This window comes from Seriola aureovittata, chromosome 11 (genome assembly GCF_021018895.1).
Source record: "Seriola aureovittata isolate HTS-2021-v1 ecotype China chromosome 11, ASM2101889v1, whole genome shotgun sequence".
Lineage (NCBI taxonomy): Eukaryota > Metazoa > Chordata > Actinopteri > Carangiformes > Carangidae > Seriola > Seriola aureovittata.
The window spans coordinates 11,151,715-11,170,544 of record NC_079374.1 but is presented as its reverse complement, the minus strand read 5'-3'; the positions used below and the strand labels follow the sequence as shown (position 1 = coordinate 11,170,544).

General features: G+C 41.2%; 1 protein-coding gene across 1 annotated transcript in view; it reads right to left on the bottom strand.

Moving 5' to 3' along the window:
• Positions 1-18,830, bottom strand: part of col4a1 (collagen, type IV, alpha 1) — a 38,759-nt gene that overhangs the window by 12,535 nt on the left and 7,394 nt on the right. The window contains exons 2-20 of the mRNA XM_056389714.1: positions 7,493-7,546; positions 5,269-5,358; positions 4,862-4,906; positions 4,678-4,722; positions 4,325-4,387; positions 4,146-4,199; positions 3,976-4,002; positions 3,764-3,838; positions 3,510-3,572; positions 3,264-3,299; positions 3,101-3,139; positions 2,551-2,646; positions 2,367-2,402; positions 2,198-2,257; positions 1,871-1,906; positions 1,719-1,763; positions 1,582-1,614; positions 257-317; positions 97-132 (exon numbers count right to left, since the gene is read on the bottom strand). Of these exons, the coding sequence (XP_056245689.1) occupies positions 97-132; positions 257-317; positions 1,582-1,614; positions 1,719-1,763; positions 1,871-1,906; positions 2,198-2,257; positions 2,367-2,402; positions 2,551-2,646; positions 3,101-3,139; positions 3,264-3,299; positions 3,510-3,572; positions 3,764-3,838; positions 3,976-4,002; positions 4,146-4,199; positions 4,325-4,387; positions 4,678-4,722; positions 4,862-4,906; positions 5,269-5,358; positions 7,493-7,546 (994 nt within the window). The remainder of the gene's footprint in view (positions 1-96; positions 133-256; positions 318-1,581; positions 1,615-1,718; positions 1,764-1,870; positions 1,907-2,197; positions 2,258-2,366; positions 2,403-2,550; positions 2,647-3,100; positions 3,140-3,263; positions 3,300-3,509; positions 3,573-3,763; positions 3,839-3,975; positions 4,003-4,145; positions 4,200-4,324; positions 4,388-4,677; positions 4,723-4,861; positions 4,907-5,268; positions 5,359-7,492; positions 7,547-18,830) is intronic.

Sequence of the window (18,830 nt, the reverse complement as noted above, 5' to 3'; positions counted from 1 at the left end):
AAGTTGGTGGGTTATTCAGATTAGCGTGTGTCTGACTGATATATGCAGCCTTAGTGCAGTGTTGTTATATTACATTGAAATATTGAGGTATTTTACCTGGTGGACCTGCCTCGCCCCGGGGCCCAGGAAAACCTGTAGATTAAGAGGAAACCAAAAATGAAGGAAACGTGGATGCTGTGTTGAACTGATCTAAGCGTATGTGAATGTGTCCACATACAATATGAGCGTGTGGTGGAACGCTATGGCCTTATTTTACCTCTTTCTCCTTCTTTCCCTGGGAAACCAGGAGAACCTGGAGGACCAGGGGCACCAATACCCTAAAATGATATAATTACAAAGATTCAGGATGCATGTCCACTTTTAGGATAATGTTTAGGTTTTATTACACTGATGTACTCACTATCTGCTGAGCTCCCTACCTGTCACTTATTATCACCCCTATTGCAAAACTCAAGCCAGTTATTTGTATTTAAATAACTCTGAGAATAACAATTACCATTTGATAGGATTTCATTCTTCTGTGTCTCATTTCTATAATAGAATTTGCCATTATCTCTAATTTAAAGGGCAGCTAGTTAGAATTGCACTTCCATAAAGTTGGGGGTGTTGTGAGAGACAGATTAACAAAATGGTCAAAATCCATAAACTGAGGACCAAGACCTTTAACGACACTCAACAGTGATTTCACAGTGTACTGACACGCCCAGAGTGCCCTTCCACATCGCTGTAGGAAGCTGAGAAGATAAACTACGAGAGGTCAACTAAAACAAAAAATTTGGTTGTGTTGAGTTGCTGTTTAAGTCTCTTGCATAGGTCAAGCTTCTTTAATTCTGGATCCTACATTTCCCATGATGAAACTCAGTAGCATATATTGTTAAATCCTCCCTTCATGGTAAATCACCACATCTTTGAAAATAGTTTGTTTTTGCCAAAATTCTGTTCAAATACGTAGCCTCCAAATCTAACCCAGGATCATTCAGGTTAAGGAATAGAAAGAGTGAAATACTGAGTCCAAATTCATCGAGCACAACTCATGTAATTTACTGGTCTATTATAGTTTCTGTTTATTATACTACCCTACATGATGGAAGTGTAAAGCAGAGAGGTTTAATTCAATCCATCATTTTGACCAAAAAAATGTCAAACTGAAATATAATTGATTTTAGAAAATCAGAATCAGCCTTCAAAACCCACCACATGTAACTTATGTGTTACTGCACTTTTTTGCTGAGAATATTTTGTGTCCAAACTCCTCCTGAGGTTGTTCAAGCCTGTATCTTCGTCTAGAGACAATACAACGAGCACGACTTTGGTGTTCCCTATTGATGCCCGACTCAATAGATGCACTTCGATTTAATTTCACAGACAAGTCATAGAAGACATTATGCAATGGTTAAGTCTGTGGATTCCCCCTTTAATATGCTCTTATATTCCAACTGAGTGAAAATGTGGTGACATCTGCTGGTAGCTTTTAGAATTCATCCTCTTCGTAGCCGGTTGGAAAGGACAGTGAGTGGGTGACGGAGAAAGAAAGAAAGCTGTAGAAGGAACTAGAAAAGAGGGAGGGGAGAGATCACTTACAAAACCTGGTGGTCCTTTTTCTCCTTTTTCACCCTGAAATAAGACAAAAAAATTAACTGATTATCACACCTCTGACATAATGATAAGTTTCAGATTAAAGCCTTGAATATGTGTAATGTAAAAGGTGCATTAGTTACCTGGGAACCGGTGTATCCAGGAACTCCTGGAAAGCCTCTTTCTCCCTGTGTGAATGTGTGCAGTACTTTAGTTTTATATAATTTATAAAATGAAAGAAAACCACAGGTGGAGATTAGAGTAGATGGATAATAGAGTATGTTATTATTTTTACCTTTAGCCCAAACTCTCCATCCTTTCCAGGTTTACCCTAAAATCATAGAAACAGACACTCACTTTATGACTCACATTTTATTGTCACTGTGATTAATAATAAAGAGATTGATAGATATAAATGAATCTGTCAAAGCTCAAAATGGGTAAAGAAACTTTGTGGTTGTTTGTAAAGACACATTATACTGTATGTGTATGTGTTTTCCTTGTTGCATTCAAACTTTTAAAGAATCTGCATAAAGCCTTACTAATTCTGAATGCCTGTCTTCATTGATCACACCATGACAGACTACACGTGTTTTTCTGTATATGTATTTTTGCCACTTACTCTTGGTCCAGGTGGGCCGGGTTCACCTTTGACACCTTCGAGATGAGGGATGCAAAAGCCCTGCAAAAGAAAATCAGGTGTATCAAAAAGAAAGTTGAAATAACAGATAACACACATGTGCACAGTAACATAGGTCATACACTTCAACATTTGAATGCAATATACTAACTTGTTCTCCTTTCTCTCCTTTGACTCCTCTGTCTCCCTTTAGAAAGAAAAAACACAAACACATTCAGGAAATAACACAGAATCCAAGTAATCCTTTCCAATCTCTTTATAAACAGACAGGTAGTGATTCATTTGTACATAAAAACAGCAGTTTCTGTTCAGTTTATGAGGAACAGAGGGCGTACCGGTGGTCCAGGAAGGTGCACCGTGGTATGTCCTCCTTCAACACCCGATGCAGGAGGTCCAGGGGGACCAGGCGGGCCGCGAAATCCAGCATCACCCTGCAGGGAGACGGCAACGATCAACAACAGCCACAGCCAAATATAATTTCATAGGAACAATGCGTGAACTCATGAAAAGTTGACTACATGGTTTTTACAGGACTCTGACAAAACTGACAAAATTGTTAGATCTAACAAAATAAATCACAAAAATTTCTCTTCTCTCAAAATAATTGAAATTATTCATATGGATAGTATTACGTTGCATGTGTAAAAATGTATAATAAACTCTGTCTAATCTGGGTGTAATACCTTTACAAGCAAAAGAAAAATTCCAGGAAATTGCGGCAAGTAGTTATCACAAACTAATTGTGAAATCCCTGTTCCTTTTCCATTCTGAATTTTCCTCTTTCGTTTAAAGATGAAACCATCAAATCTCCCGCCTGAGCTGTAAAGAGCTCCCACTACCTCTACAGTGAAAGCATCATACAAGAAATTATATCTTTTTTCTCACCTTGTCTCCTTTCTCACTCACAAAAGCCAGCTTGTCACCCTGCAGGGAAGTAAAAAAAAACAAAACATGACATGAAATCTCAGCTAGATGATCAAGTCAGTCAGAGGATGATGGACTTGTTTTTTATAATTGTAAAATGTGTTGTATGTATGATTAGTCCTACCTTCTCTCCAGGAGGGCCAGGAAGGCCAGGATCACCCTGCAAAACACAGTTATCCAGTCAGTCAAACAGGTATCTAACTGAAGAACAGTGACAAATCGTCTATCTATCAATTATCTGCCAGGCCATAAACATATCTAAAGAGATTGATCTTTCAAATGTGTTTGATTCTAGATTCTTTGGCTCATTAAAGCGTCATCGCAGACTGTGTCAGATGATAAACAGCCCATCACTGTAGCAGAAACTCACTTTGGGTCCTTGATATCCACGAGGTCCTGGAGGTCCAGTAGGTCCAGGAGTTCCGATTGATCCCTGGGAGAAAAAGATGTGTGTGGAAAGAACTTGAAATTAGATGACAATTCAGATTACATCATGTGTGTTTGTTACTTTTCCTTTCAACAAACTTGATTTATCACATGCATGCATATTTGAGAACACACACACACACACACACACACACACACACACACACACACACTCATGAAAATAAACACACAACTTACAGGTAATCCAGGTGTGCCAGGGAATCCTCTGTCTCCCTTCAGTGGAACAATCCCAATCACACCACCGGGGTCACCCTGTAGGGAAAAAAACAAAAAGAAATGGTTTGGTTGATCATACATGTTCTATTATATCAGATGACTCATGCATACTTGTATTGTTTGACAAACTTATTAACATGTAAGATGTTAAAGCGTCATAGATTTCAGCTGACCTTCATTCCATGAAGTCCTGGGATGCCCTGAGAAAAGAAGAGAGTGGAAAGTGATCTATACATGGTGCATATACTGGCAGGATGAATATTTAACAGGATTAATAATTAACAACTGAAATATGTGCTGATGATTGCAGCGGTTGATTGTCATGCGAGTCAATCTTGCTTACAGGAGGTCCTTGAAGACCGGGAAAACCAGGAGAGCCATCCAGTCCTCTGTCTCCCTGAAACACACACAGAACACAGTCAGAAGGGAAAGACAGTCGTCAGGTTATTAAAAAAGAAAAGAAAACATCAGGCATGGTAACAAAACCTGTGCAAACAAATCTGATTTTAGAACTTGGCTTACTTTAGTCCCATTGCATCCTGGGATACCTGGTGCTCCTGGTGGGCCGTCGTTTCCATTGATGCCCTAAGAGTGGGAAGAGAGGGAACACAAATAGACAATTTGCAGTCGCACGCTGACAGAGTCTCCGCAGCTTCCTGATGATTCTTCGCTGCTGTAACCACTGCATTCCTCACACACACCATCCAAAATTAAAATGTAGCCTAAAAATGACAACGTCATCTAAAGCCGTGTTATTTAGAGGCTATTACTTTTTAGAGGATGATTGCATGTTAGACCAAACTCTTGCTGCTATGGGGTGAATTTCCTGGATTGCTGCAGGATGAGAGACATGAAGACAGATCAAAGGAACTTACTGGTAGTCCTGGGTTTCCCGGGAAACCTGGCAGACCAGGCGGACCCTGTAAGATCACAACCATTTCAGTATTACTGTCTCAACAACTTAACATAAGAAATAATTTGAGAAATAGAAGTTTATCTTATATCATATCATACCATTCATATGATACTGTACACTAGTTTTAATGGTTAGGTACTTACCCTCACTCCTTTCATTCCAGGAGCCCCAGATTCACCTGAATCTCCCTAAGTAGAGACAAATGACATCATGATCATCATAATACTGACACATTATTTCTACTAAGTAGTGAAGTCACCTTATTTTAAATTTTGAAAAATAATGTAGCTGTATGAATTTCTTAAACTAACAATTGTTTTTATTTCTCTAAACTTTAGTAATCACTGCTCCAGTCACATGTGTTTGAGTGTGTCTCAAATGTATTTGTTATCTACGGCAATAATAATCAATCAGTTCACAATGGCACATGCACGGAGGGGGGGGACAAATATTAGATCCACCCAATGTAAGGTTATTTATTTTAATGTGTGTTTGTGTGTGTGTGTGTGTGTGTGTGTGTGTGTGTGTGTGTGTGTGTGTGTGTGCTGACCTTGGGGCCCAATTGCCCTGGAGGCCCCTCAGGTCCCTGCATCCCTGGGAATCCCATATTACCTTGGAGACCAGGAAATCCCCGCTCACCCTGTGACGCACAGACCGTCAGGTTAATGAAGGACAAAGATCTTTCTATTAACTTAGATCAACAGAGTAACTGCATCTGTATCCGTTCTTGTAATAGTTTTAATGAGAATCGGTACATTCAAACAATCTATGATTAATTTAAACATTCCTACAGCAAACACAGATCCTTATATCCAAACCAAGTTCAACACTTTTCAAGGTTATTAGACGTGTTTTACGTTCAGATCAATTGGGATCATTTTACCCAATAGATTTGGAAATGTCATGAAAGTGTCATAAAAAACAGATAAGAAAAAAAAAGACAATAACATAACTTGTATGTATCAAAATAATGTTTCTACACATTTAGAAATTGACTTCATTGCATTATAATTCATAATGAAGGCCAATATGTCTATAGTTTTTTAAGACTGCCTATTTGCATTGTTTGTAAAACAATGAAAACAAACACTGGTTAATTCAAATCTTCATCTGTGTCGCTCACAGTGACCTAAAACTGACCCAGAAAGATTCAGTTACAGTATTTCCGCTATCTGCCACTAGATGGAAGCATTGTTTCATGAGGGACAACCATGCTTCAGTAATCTACACATTACCTGCTCTGAGCTGCCAAGAGAGCGATGAGTAAAACTCGGCAGAAAATTAAAAAAAAAAACAAAAAAAAAAAAACATAAAACAGTCATATTGAAATTATTAGTTGTCAATTGATTTCCATTCCCTGACCACAACACAACTGGTTTCCCTCAGTGGAGACATATTACATTATTTGAACCATGGGAATCATCTAAGGGTTACCATGGCGACCCCCTTTTGTGAAACTTCAGGAAGCGATATAGAAATATAGCTCACTGGAGATTTTGCAGCAGGCTGTTTGGGGCCTTTCAGCAGCTTAGAAAACACAGAGGTGCTTTGAATCCACAGTGGACTGAACACAGTCACTACATCTGTTGTTGTTGGGTGAGCTGAATGTTTGGCTACTGCTGCCGTAAGAATGAGCCATAAAAGGCCAGACTGTTGCACTTAGAGGATAGATAACATTCTGCAGTCGCCTGATATAACTGAGCCAATAATATACATGTTACACACAAACAGCAGAAGTAGAAGTGCAAAATAATGACCTAGTTGCAACCTGCTTTGGAGCTGTGGCTCCTGACATTTCTGGCTTGTGACAACATGAAACAAAGGTATCTTGTGACCCCGTGTTTCAGGTTGTATATGTTCACGGGTTGTGACCAGTTCAACCAAAGAGTGATTTTTTTTTCTTTATTTTAAAAATGATCCCATGTTTCACTTTCACTCAAATCTGGAAAAGTAAACATTATATTGTGAAGCAGAAATAATGTTTTTCCGGGTTCCTGTCCTGTTAATAATTTCGTGGCCCCTTGCGGCCATCCTGTCCCCCAGGGTTATGGGCTGAGAGATCACTTAATGATTAATTGCAGTATATAAAGTATTTATATTCAGACCACATTCAAAGATGTTGTATGTACCTGTTTCTGACTGAAACCACAAACATCAAACATACAATACGCTGGTTACATCTTAAAAGATAAAACTGGTGATATTACATTTTTTTCTTATTATCATCAAATTCTAACATTACTTCTGTCATTACAGCAGCTGTCCTTGGAGAATAAATGTAGTCACTGTAAAGCTATCTTTGCCCAGTTGATACCAACTTTTTGTGTTTCAGGTCAGTGATTAACAGTCATGGTGGAGTGCTGACAGCTCATGGGCTCACAGCCAGTTCATGGCTAGTGTCCCCACCACTTGTACATCTGTATCTGGGAGATTCCTTCCATCCGATGGGAATAAAGCCTTCAGCCCATCTGTGTCCGGACATGCTCTAATTCAAATTGATCTTTGTTCCCTTCGTGGTCTCTGCTCCATGACTGAGCCCCATCCACTACTTTTCCACCCAGACCCAGCTCCAGACGGTCCCACTGAACTGACCCCAGTACTCGGTACACAGCAAGCACTGTCACAGCTGCTTCAGCCTGCTGTGAGCTTACAAAGCTTGGACTTAGCATCAATGAGTCAACCAGCATTATGTCTAATATCAAATAAATGAAAAAGGGAATAAGGATTTGACTGTTAGTGAAACTGGCAAATTACATCATGAACAGAATTCTCACCTTTGTTCCTTTCACACCACTGCAGTCACATTTTCCACATGATGCCCCACAACCCTGAGGAAGAAGAGAAACATGAAAATAAATGATCCATCACTTGAACGACAAAAGAGAAAAAGAACATAAAATTGTATCTGAATTACTGAAAGAAAATAAACATGGGGACAAGAGCACAAATAAAGATAGTATGTACAGCCACCTGCTGAGGGTCATTTAAAGGATCGTAGATATTCCACACAGTAAATCACTACAGCGAGCAGCCGGACTGACTCCTGCAGTGTGTTCATGCAAGCCTCGCTGATCTGCCCCCCAGATGAGGATTTATAAATCAGAAAGAGCGAAATGTGGTTTATAAACACAGATGACCAGAAGAATGATTCACGAGTCGACCACCTCTCTGCAGTCAGTTCCCTCTTAAACCTGCATTAACCTGAATTAACATTATCATTCATTTGCGGTTTGTGTCAACTTTAAGTCCAATATTCACTTTTAACTCAAGAGAAATATCTGTACCCTTGAAATTTAGTTAGTCTCCAATGTAGCGTACAGTAGGTTTATTTTGCTAGAAAACAGCCTGAGAATGACTGTGACTGCTGATAGTGAGCACAAACAGCAAAGTTGCAGACAATGAAACCAAAACAATTTGCTGAAAGATGCTAAAAAACAGAGATAAATAGCACTGCAGATTCGGGTGATAACTATCTTTCTATCTTTGTTTCTCACAACAAGCAACCCTGCACACACACACTTAGTCATTTGATCCACTGTTAAAATCAATATATAAACAATAGCAGCTTTGATTTTCCTGATGAAATTATTGAAAATGAAGAAAACTTTATTTCCTGTAATCAAAAAAATACTTTTAAGCCATATAAAGGGGTCACTGGTTTACTTTGAAGCACTATTTGGAGGCAGAAAGACGTCAATGCAGCTGCTTCAGCCCCCCCCCCCCACCCCCCACCCCCTCCACCCGCTTCCTCTCCTCAGGGGTCTCCAGAGGCTGGAGCCTGGGAACTGGCTTCCACTGCTTTGGCTCTCTCTTCCATTGCTCCTCTCCTCCTTTTCCCTCCATCTTCCAGCTGTTGCTAGACTCACGTGCAAGGCGTCCGGCCAAAATCCTGTCAGAGCTTTGGACAGGCTCTGCAGCCTTGGGCAGAGAGTGCACAGCTATGCTGCCCACAAATATTTCTCTCGACCGGTCTCTCATTCCCCACACACACACAAACACACACACACACACACACACACACACACAAATAAACGGCTCCATTATCATTCATCATGATCCCTTCCTAACTGACTAAACCTGACATCTCATACATAAGTCACTCTTAATTTTACACTTTCTATAACTCATTATTCCGGCCAAACCTATTCCCTGTCTTCCTTGTTACACACAGTCCTCTCCAACATACCTGATAACTGAATCAATATGTGGCCCTAGAATCATGGGAAACCATGGGAAACAGACTTCACTCTCAAGATCATGAGCCCCAGCTGCCCATACTCTGTCCCTGTGCACTTGTTCCCCTCTGTTTGCATTGTATTGCACATGTGTGGCCTCCTGCACAATGTCATTTCCTATTCGTGCTCCCTCACACACCTCTCATTCACTCCATCTCACCTCTGCACTTCTGGTTTCTTAATTGTTTTTTTCTAACATACCACCACAAACCTTCAGGAACACCTGCTTCAGATCAGATTAGTGTCAGAGGACTAACAGCAGAGGAGGGTGAATGAAACACACGTGTGTTATATTATGGCAAACCAGCAATAAGAGCTCCCGGTGCTGGATTAACATGACTTTTTTTGACAATTCACCTAGGGAATTAAGGCACGCTAATGCAATGAGGGATCACGCTTGCAAATTGTCAGCACCACTAAAGTAAATCACAGCTGCTTGTGGTAATATATTGCTTAAGTATTCCCTCATTCACCTGTTGCTCTCTGTCTGCCCCCCCCTTTTTTTTCTCTTTGTCTGCAGTTTTCGTTATCCTCTTTAAGACACAACTTAGCTGAGCAGACATTCCTGCATGTTGGCAGGCATGACAAGGGAATCCAAACCTCAAACTGACACGAACAATGAGGACGCTCTGTGTGCTTGGGTGTGAGATGAAAAGCCACCACCCTGTGATGTCTACTGCTGGATCTCCAAACACAGCGCAGTAATCTGCAGGTGGATCAAAGTAGCATTTCTTTGATTTCTCCTGTTTGTTTTCCCTCTACGTCCGTTATGCATCGTCATAAACCCAAACACCAGATGGGGAGCGATGGTACAAAGACCAAACTGTCATCTGCACAAAAAGGACGTCTTGCTAATGAGTCTCGCAGCCATGAAGTGGATGCCTGATTTGGTATCTGGGCTTTGCAGGAAAGAGGGATCTTAAGAGGACCTTATCATATAGATCCTCGGGTATATAGCATGATGAGGGCCATCGCTATCTTGCTAAACCACAAGCCATGGAACCATCCCTGACACAAATACCATTTCAATAGGCCTACATCATGGAGCCTAAAGGTGGATGATGGCCTTCACACACAAGCCCATGATGAAAAGAACATACAGTACAGACAGTGACTGGCATCAAATACAGTTTTCTGTTCTGCTCTGTTTGTTTGCTGCAGTCAGTTCATTTTAATACACAGAGCTACATTTGATACTCATCACTTCCTGTATCTGCTTTACAATACATGCATTTTAATGTGAATGCAGTGGTGGGCTTTGACTGTAATTCTGTGCAGACTATGTCAGTCATCCAATAGTGTTATATACTGTAGTAAAGTACATTTATATATTTACTCAAGTGATATTCTAAATGCTCTGCCTTCATTTGCAATTGAGTATTCTCCATTGTGGTTCAGACTACCAGCTCGGTGCAGAGAGTGCACATGTGGATTTTTGCTGGATCCACAGACCGTGAGAAAATAAAGAGATGAAGATGATGTTATGCTGCCCACACAGCTTGATCTTCCACAGAGCAAACAGACTGAGCAGAACCCCGAGACTCTACCGTGATGAGTGCTAATGTCTGCTGTGAATATACAGTGGCTGGTGAGTCACTGAGCTCTGAAGAATCTGTATCAGAGCCAGTAAACCTCTCCGAGCAGACAGCCTCACGTGTCTCTGGACAAGTGTTTATGCCATTCCTAAGTCTGGATGGCAAGCCTGGATGTCACCAAGCTGTGAAAAATCAATATGACGTATGCTTGCAGAGTGTTTACATTTATTGGGCGCTGTGCGAAACAGTCCCTTATCATAATTGTGTGTATATGAGAGTGTCTTTGTGATTGTTTACTGAGGCCAGGGTTGGCAAGGCAACACATAAAATGCCAACAGAAGAAGAGGACTGGGCTGGGTGTAACTACCAAGATTTTTGCATGCCAAAGACGCACGTTCACAGGCCTTCATAACGTAGACTGATATATCTCAGTGCTCTGCGTAATGTGTCAGAAGTTCTGGGGGTTTTCATCAAGCCTGATCCCAGAAGGGCCAGATGTTTAAACAACACTTGCTTGATATGTCTGACATCATTAGATACGTAAGATGAGCTCAGGAGAGGAAGTGATGAGTCATGTTTGCCCTCGAGATTACAGGCCTCGGCCAGCGAGAGACGCTGGTCCAGAGATCCCGACGTTAACACAAACACTTTTAATGTAAACCAAAGGTGAGCGTATAGAGCTGTTGCATAACTGAATCCACATACGATCCGTAGCAATAGCAGTTCCATCATGGCTGAGGCAAGTACTGCCTGTTACACAACAGTTTGCATATATCAGGCTTTATAGATTTCTTATTTTTCGCAGATTTCAACTATGTGTAGTAACTGGCCTCACCTTATGGCACAGAAATAAATGACATACAATACTATGAAAACAGCATTTTTCTACAGTATTTCTTGAGCTTTCAATCATACAAAATCTTCCTCAGCAGATCCATTTTCTGAGCATCTTAAGGACTTCTGATCCATGTTGACTTTAAAGAGCTTCAAAATTCAGAAAGTTCGACCACGGAAACAGCAAATGCCAAAGTCCATTTAGTAGTTTTTCTGGAGCTTTCAATCTTATCACACAATCTTCCTCAGCTGATGGAGTTGGATAAATATTTACAAATGAGCATTGACAATTCCATTACAGCTGAACAAACCGCATCTGATGTGGAAGATTGTGTGATACAATCGAAAGCTCCAGAACAGCTATTAAATGGCCCTTGAGCTGAAATTGTTTTGTCAACTACTGTTTCCAAGGTCAAGAATGAACTTTCATCTCTACTCCAACTGCTTAGGCTGCTTGATTTGCAACAGTCACTAGTCTCTCCTGCAGTGCTCGTTGCTTATAATCAGTTTCTGTGCAGTGTTAATGTTAAACTCTGCATCGCTCAGGCCTTCAGGGTGAAGAACTAACTTTTCCACAACCAATCAATACCGTACCATGTCTCATCCACACAGAATCAAGCTGCATTCCTGACCTCGATTTTCTCATGAAACATCCTGTTACAGACTTGAGGCATTGTAAATCTGTACGATGGTTAAACAATGGAGGAAAAAAGGGGGAAAAGGTTATTTGCACAATTTTTAGCTTCTGTCAAGGCAACTGGATTTTTCCCAAATCTACACAGAGGGTCACTTTCTTCGCAGCCTGCGGGGTCAAGTCATTCGGTTTTGTGCTTCAGCTTTCCGTGCCTGTGTGACTCACTGCCTCTGTTCTTCTTGCCAAAGTGGGCACATCCACTCCTCATGTAGCGCAGCCGACCTCCAAACATGGCAAGTGTACTTCACCGTCTCCTAAAAATGTTCGGCTCTTTAATCTTACTTGAAGCACTTTTCACAAATCACTCCCTGCTGCCCCCAGTACTAATTATTACCACATGGGGGCAGAAGCGTTCCCATCGCTGCCCTGCTCCATACTGTACATTTACAACAGCTGTAGGTGTTTCGCTTGAGTTTTTCCTTCCATGTTAAAGGAAAATGAAGCTCCCACAAACATCTGGTCGATGTCATCTACAGACTTTCCTTTAAAACAACATCACATTCCCAGCACATTCCTGCCATTACCTCCCACTGCCGCTTAAGTATCTCACAAACCCCCGGGGTAGGTGAGTGTGGGAGGATTTGTCATTTCATATCCCACTTCCCATTTCTTACACGTGTATATTCATATTCAGTACACACACAGGCAAATGAAACCCCATTAAAAGCCCAACACTAAAATAGCCTAACATAATAGCTATCAGACAAATTTCATTAGATCCAGTCAAGGCATTGCAATTATGGTATTTATGGCTGTATGAATTGGATTAAATTAATTCTTCTCACTCAGAACACACACAAGCAACCTTTCACTGAAATTCACTGAAAACATAATCACATAATAACAGAGACACACACAGAGACAGAGAGAGAGAGAGAGAGAGAGAAAGAGAGAAAGAGAGAGAGAGAGAGAGAGAGAGAGAGAGAGAGAGAGAGAGAGAGAGAGAGAGAGAGAGAGAGAGTAATAAAGGCCGTAGCCAGCAGCCAACTTGAGCCAATAAGAAGCTGACCATTTTTAGCCACAGTCATGTACCAAAGTTGTGACTCATATAACCAGGAAACAAGTGCTTTGGAAGACTTCAGAAGACAAAACATAAGTTTTCCTGGCCTAGTGTTTTTAAAACGTCTGTGTAGCCAGAGAAAATGACTTGACTGGAGAACTGTCTCTCTCAGTTTATCTTTTTCAGCGTTGGGGGGGGGGGGCTTCCTTCCACATTGATATGGATTTCACTGAGGAGGGAAAACTGATAACAGTTCATTGTATTCTAGAGTTTTGTAAACTATGCGTGCCCTTCTTCTCGTCAATACACCTGTAACTACAACTACTCTATTATACCCGTAGCTCAATTACTCCCTTGAGTGTAGTTAAACCATAGTTACATTTGTTTTTTTTCTTTTTGTTTTACAGCTATCTTAATACAATACTGGCATGTCCAACTGACACTGGAAGAGCTTTTGTTTGCTCTAATCATTACTCCTGAACATACTGACAGAGAGGAAATTCCTTCCTATCACGACTTGCTTCCCTGGAGATATCAAAAGGGCACCTGAGTGGTATTTTGCCACCTCGATTTCTCACATGGGTTTATTCCAACAAAAGCCCAAAAATATCTGAGATCTAGACTATCTCTGTGACTGAGTTGTTTTGCCTGGGTGTAGTGCAGGAGAAAAGAAAACTGGCTTGACTTCTCAGCCATGTATACACAAACACCAGGTTCCCCATGTGAAAGGAAGTACACAAGTTAGCCATATTGTTGCATCACTTAGTTTTGCGTTTACATTTGGTTCTGTTTTGGGCGGCCCGCTGTTTGGGTTGATTTTATGTTGGATGATTTAATTGCTCTTAATGACATCCGAGGAGATTTTGGCTTTTTGTCCCGCGGGTAAATATTGTGCAACAGTGCTTAACCGATTGTACTTTCACATAAACATCTGGGTTCTTTTGTAGACTGAGTGAGTCCCATTGAAATAACATTATAAAGCTCATTTTTTCTTTCAGTGTGTTGAAGTGAGTCTTACATGCTCCTGTGACTCTTTAAACTTGATCTCATTTCCTATACAGATAACAAATGTTTCAAGGCCATTCATGCTGCACCAACATTACGAGCCATCAAAGAGGATCCTGCGCTGTTGCAGTCAATTTGCTACAGTGGCGTAGCTGTTTAACCTGTGTAAGTCACTCCATAAAGACTCGTGAAGACTGCTCATGGATCATGGCTTCCATATGGAGACAATCAGGATAGTTTTACTCCATTAAACGTCAGAACGATCTCACTTTGGCGGCACGGCTCATTAAGCGTCGTTAAATGAGACAGTTATGAAGCGCACAGCGATACAGGCAATACAATGCCTAGTAATAGACGAAGCAGCAACAGGATTAATACACGGACTACAGTCATACTGCTGTTACCACAGCTGATTCTGACGTCACAAAAACTGCATGAGATCAGTGTCTCGGCGCTGTTGACTCATTCCAGCGTCTCTGTGGCTCCGAGTATTTATTAGAGGTTTTTTTCTCAGCCAGTAAGATCACAGGTGCTACTGACCGCAACTATGCTGTTCCCACAACAGTCCTCAGCCACACACACTTAAACAGGAGAGAGAAGAAATAAACAGAATTAAATAAAATTTTAAAAGATAAGTGGAGGAGGACAAGTTTTTTTTCAGTCTCTGCTGAGTTGACCTGTGCTGCTCTGACATTCCTGGCCTTCTCTGGTACTGAGGCTGTGATGAGAGAATAGAAGTGGAGGAGGGGAATTTTCTGTCTGACTGCCTTACTTGGAAGACAAGGCTCCTGGTGCAACTTGCTCCGTAAACACGCGTGTCTGTGTGAGGGTGAGCTGCACGTGTGCTAACTGGAACGCTACCATGTGAAACAGCATGTTTTATTGCCACATTAGATATCAAAACCAGCCCAAACCAATTTTTCATTTTAACTGCTCCTGTGAACTAGATTCTCTACACATATTTCATATTCTCCTCTTTACAGTGCATAAAATTCATGTTTGAAGGCGCTGTTTCACATTCGATTGATTTAGTAGGGAAATTCAGCCTTAAATCAAACCAGAAAAGACCAGAAATGGCAACTGTAGTGGCTTTTTTTGTCACCTTACCCAGGTCATACAATTAATTGAATAGTAACAGTAATATATTAAGGGATGTACTGTACGTTTAACTTAAATTATTACTTAAATTATTATTTAAAAACACAAAAATAAAGATTAAATACAGCCCCATTAGGCTGTTCCCCCTTTTCCAGTTTTCGTGCTAAGCTGAGCTATGATAGCCAGCTGCTAGCTGTAGCTTCATGTTTAACAAATATGAGAGTGGTATCAATATTCTAATTTAACTCTGGGCAAGAAATCAAATCAGCATATTTCCCACATTATGGAACTATTCGTTTAACAAATGTCCACTTCACTGCACAAAATACCTGACAGACACAAGGTCGTCTCATTAAGCATTACAAACAACAGGCAGACAGGAGTTTCACATCACTTCTCCAGAAGAACTCATGGCCAAATCCAAATTCTCCTACACCAACAGACATATTATATGTGTACATTCTGCAATAAAACAGGGTTGTGTTTTCTGTTTCCTTTATTTAAAGAGTCATGTAGCGCTTATTTGCTGAGACCAACTTGATGTAAAACATGTCTTGTTCTGGCTGCAGGCATCAGGTATTTATCTACACCACACAAACACACCCAAGGCTTTTGTAATCAAAAGCAGATGCATCTGCAGAGAGCTGTTCTCTCTCCTCTCTCTCTCTCTCTCTCTCTCACACACACACACACACACACACACACACACACACACACACACACACACACACACACACACACACACACACACACACACACAGGCCCAAATCAGGCCTGCAAAAAACACGTTTGGATGAGCATGTGTAGAATTACACACATGCAACAGATATACAGATATGAACACAAACACTCCTTGAAATCATAAACCTTTAACTTCCTGAGGTCACATCCTTATGTTACACTTTCCCTGAGGGAATCCAAAATTGTAAGAAAATATAAGAAATGACGGAGCAAAAGTCTCTGCCTAAAGATATGAGAACGAACATGTGCACCCACACAAATACACACACCCACACACAGTTAATGGATAAAGTTAACAGATGCAATACTCAGTCGCCAGTCTGCTCATGCATGACCAAGTGTGACCAGGTTAATGTTTCCTGTCATCAAATTTGAGGCCAGGAGACCGTAACAACTTTAAGCGGTGGTGTTTCAAAGTTAAGAAAACTGCATCTCTAACAAAAAAAAAAAAAAACGTCAAATACATCACCCACTTCTCAATGTCATGCAGGTTTATACGCTTAATTTGACCATCTCAACAAACACTGGGCTCTAACATGTGCAGCCAAACATGGCCAGCTGTGGACAGAGCAGCAAACATGCAGCTCGTCCAGCAGGACTGCAGTAGTCGTTGAACATGTCAGTGGACATGGGACATGAAGCAGGAACACTGTAGAGTCCAGCCAGGAATTCTCACGTGCAAAATGAACTCAGCAAATGGGAAAATTGTTTTAGACAATTTCTCAGGGCCTGCTGGTTGGCACAGTGTTGTGTATGTGTGTGTGTGCGTGCTTGTACTGTACGTGTGTGGGGGTAATATGAAAACCATCAGAACTGGCTGATTTTCAAGTGCTAGTGGGATAAGTCCAGCTGCTGGAAAGGACTCCTGTTCTCTGCAGATTGCTCACTGTACATGTTCAGAACACCAGAGGTGTGGCAGTCGTGATACTTTTGAATAGATCAGACTGAAGCCAAAGAGGCCAGAAAAAGTGCACTAGTTCAATCAAACAATATCATTATAATTCATTACAACAATTTAGTTGTCATGAACAACACCAAACACAATTGGCCTTTCACTCAAAAGCATTTAGTCAAATTCCACAGCTGATCCTACACAATATTCCTGCCTTAGATTATAAAGGTCCATGACCTCCCTTAATCAGCCAGTCCATCCACATCCCATCTTGACCAGCCACATGACCCTCACTGCCTCATCCTGTTGACCTGTGACCTGTAGTCAGGCCATTAGAGGGGATTTGGACGTTCAAACCGAGCTTTCAGTAAGTAAGGGTCATCTTGATAACTCTGCTCTTCCTCAGTGTTGAAGTGTTTGTGTGTGTTGCATGTGGATGAAGTGTTATCTTGTTAACAAATTAAGCCAGACTCCTACTAATCTTTTGGTCTTAGAGGGGACTTTCCGGCTCTAATGACTGCACAAACACACACATACAACACACTAGGACTCCACCCATGATTTCAGTCTCACCCTGAATCTGTGTTGAGGATAAAAAAAAAACAAAAAAACATTCTTTTTAGCCCTTGAATGCAGGAGACGCTGCCTCTCTGCCACAGAAAACTCATATCTAAGAACAGGAATCCGGCTAGCTACTGACAGGTTTCTCTTGCTACAGTAGTGTAGTCTGGACTTTTTGGTTTTTGTGTGCAGGGCTCTGTTCTCTCGCCCACATATCACTGGTCTGGGCAGTTATTGTTCTACATAGTGAAAAAAATAACATTCTTCAACAATCCCACAGGAACAGGATCGGTCCAAGTAGGCCCTACTACCAATAAACACAAACATCAAATCGAAAGCTCTCTACCTCTGCACTTCTTTCTCTCGTTCGACTGTTTGCAGCTGCATCGGTTTTGGATGCCTGTGGCCTAGAATTAACAATAAACTAGAAAAGAGTTTGCACGTCTCCTCTGCGAACAAATCTGGTATTGATGCAATGAGAGGGAGAAGCTGTTCAGGGGGTGGTGGAAACAGAGCGCGATGGGAGGAGGGAGAGAGAGCAACAATTACTTTGTTAAGACGTTTGTTTTCTCTGAGAAAGAGCCAGTTCAGGTCATGCGAGTGGCTCCCGAGCTCGGAGCGCTTCAGCTCCTCTGTGAATGTGCTGCACTGTGCCACAGGATGTGGGATTTAGGAAGCCATTCTTTCTCTAAGGAGGAAGGCCTCTTCCTTGCCTTTTATGCTCACAAAGACAAGAAGGGGTTGGGTCAGCCTCGCGTCTCTCTCAAGAGTGCTCTGGTATCTGGGAATAACGTCAGCACGTGAAGACAAGGAATGACCTCTATGACTCAAGTGCCAACCGAACACATCCATCCTGGAATATTCTCACACACTCCTCATTTTTCAGTTGTGTTATTCATCTTTTTTCACAACTTCAAATGAAAAAGAAAGTTTAAAAACTAAATTTGAAAAAAAAGAAAAAAAAATCAACTGTCTTCCTCTGTCTCAAGCATAGACACACATGTTAAACATGGAAGCACCTGGGATGTGAGTTAGTAATCTATACAAAGAAGCATTACCATCACTGTTATACAGGTTGACATAACAAGTCCAGCTGGGAGTATACATACTGTATACAGGAAGTGTGTGTGCATGTAAGCTCTATTTCTTGTCCTTTTTTCCGTTTGTGCACGCACACTGATGTTGGTTCAAAAGAGGAAATCCCCTTGTGAAATTAATACCATGACTACAAACACAGTGAGTTTTATCTAAGACATAACTGAGGTGGCACTAGAAGAGTAAATGCGAGAAAGAGGAAATTCCAAGGACCAGAGAAAGACGGCCCTTTTCCCGCCACTTCACTTACAAGTCTGCAACCAACTCATGGATAATTGAGCCCTTTAGCCCCATTATCAGGCCGAACACTTCAGTCGATAGCTATCTAATAGGCAGAGCTGCTCTCTATTGTTCTCCTGTTTCCATATCAGGCCTTATCTCCCACATCACCATTAGCATCACTGACGTTTGAGCATATGGAG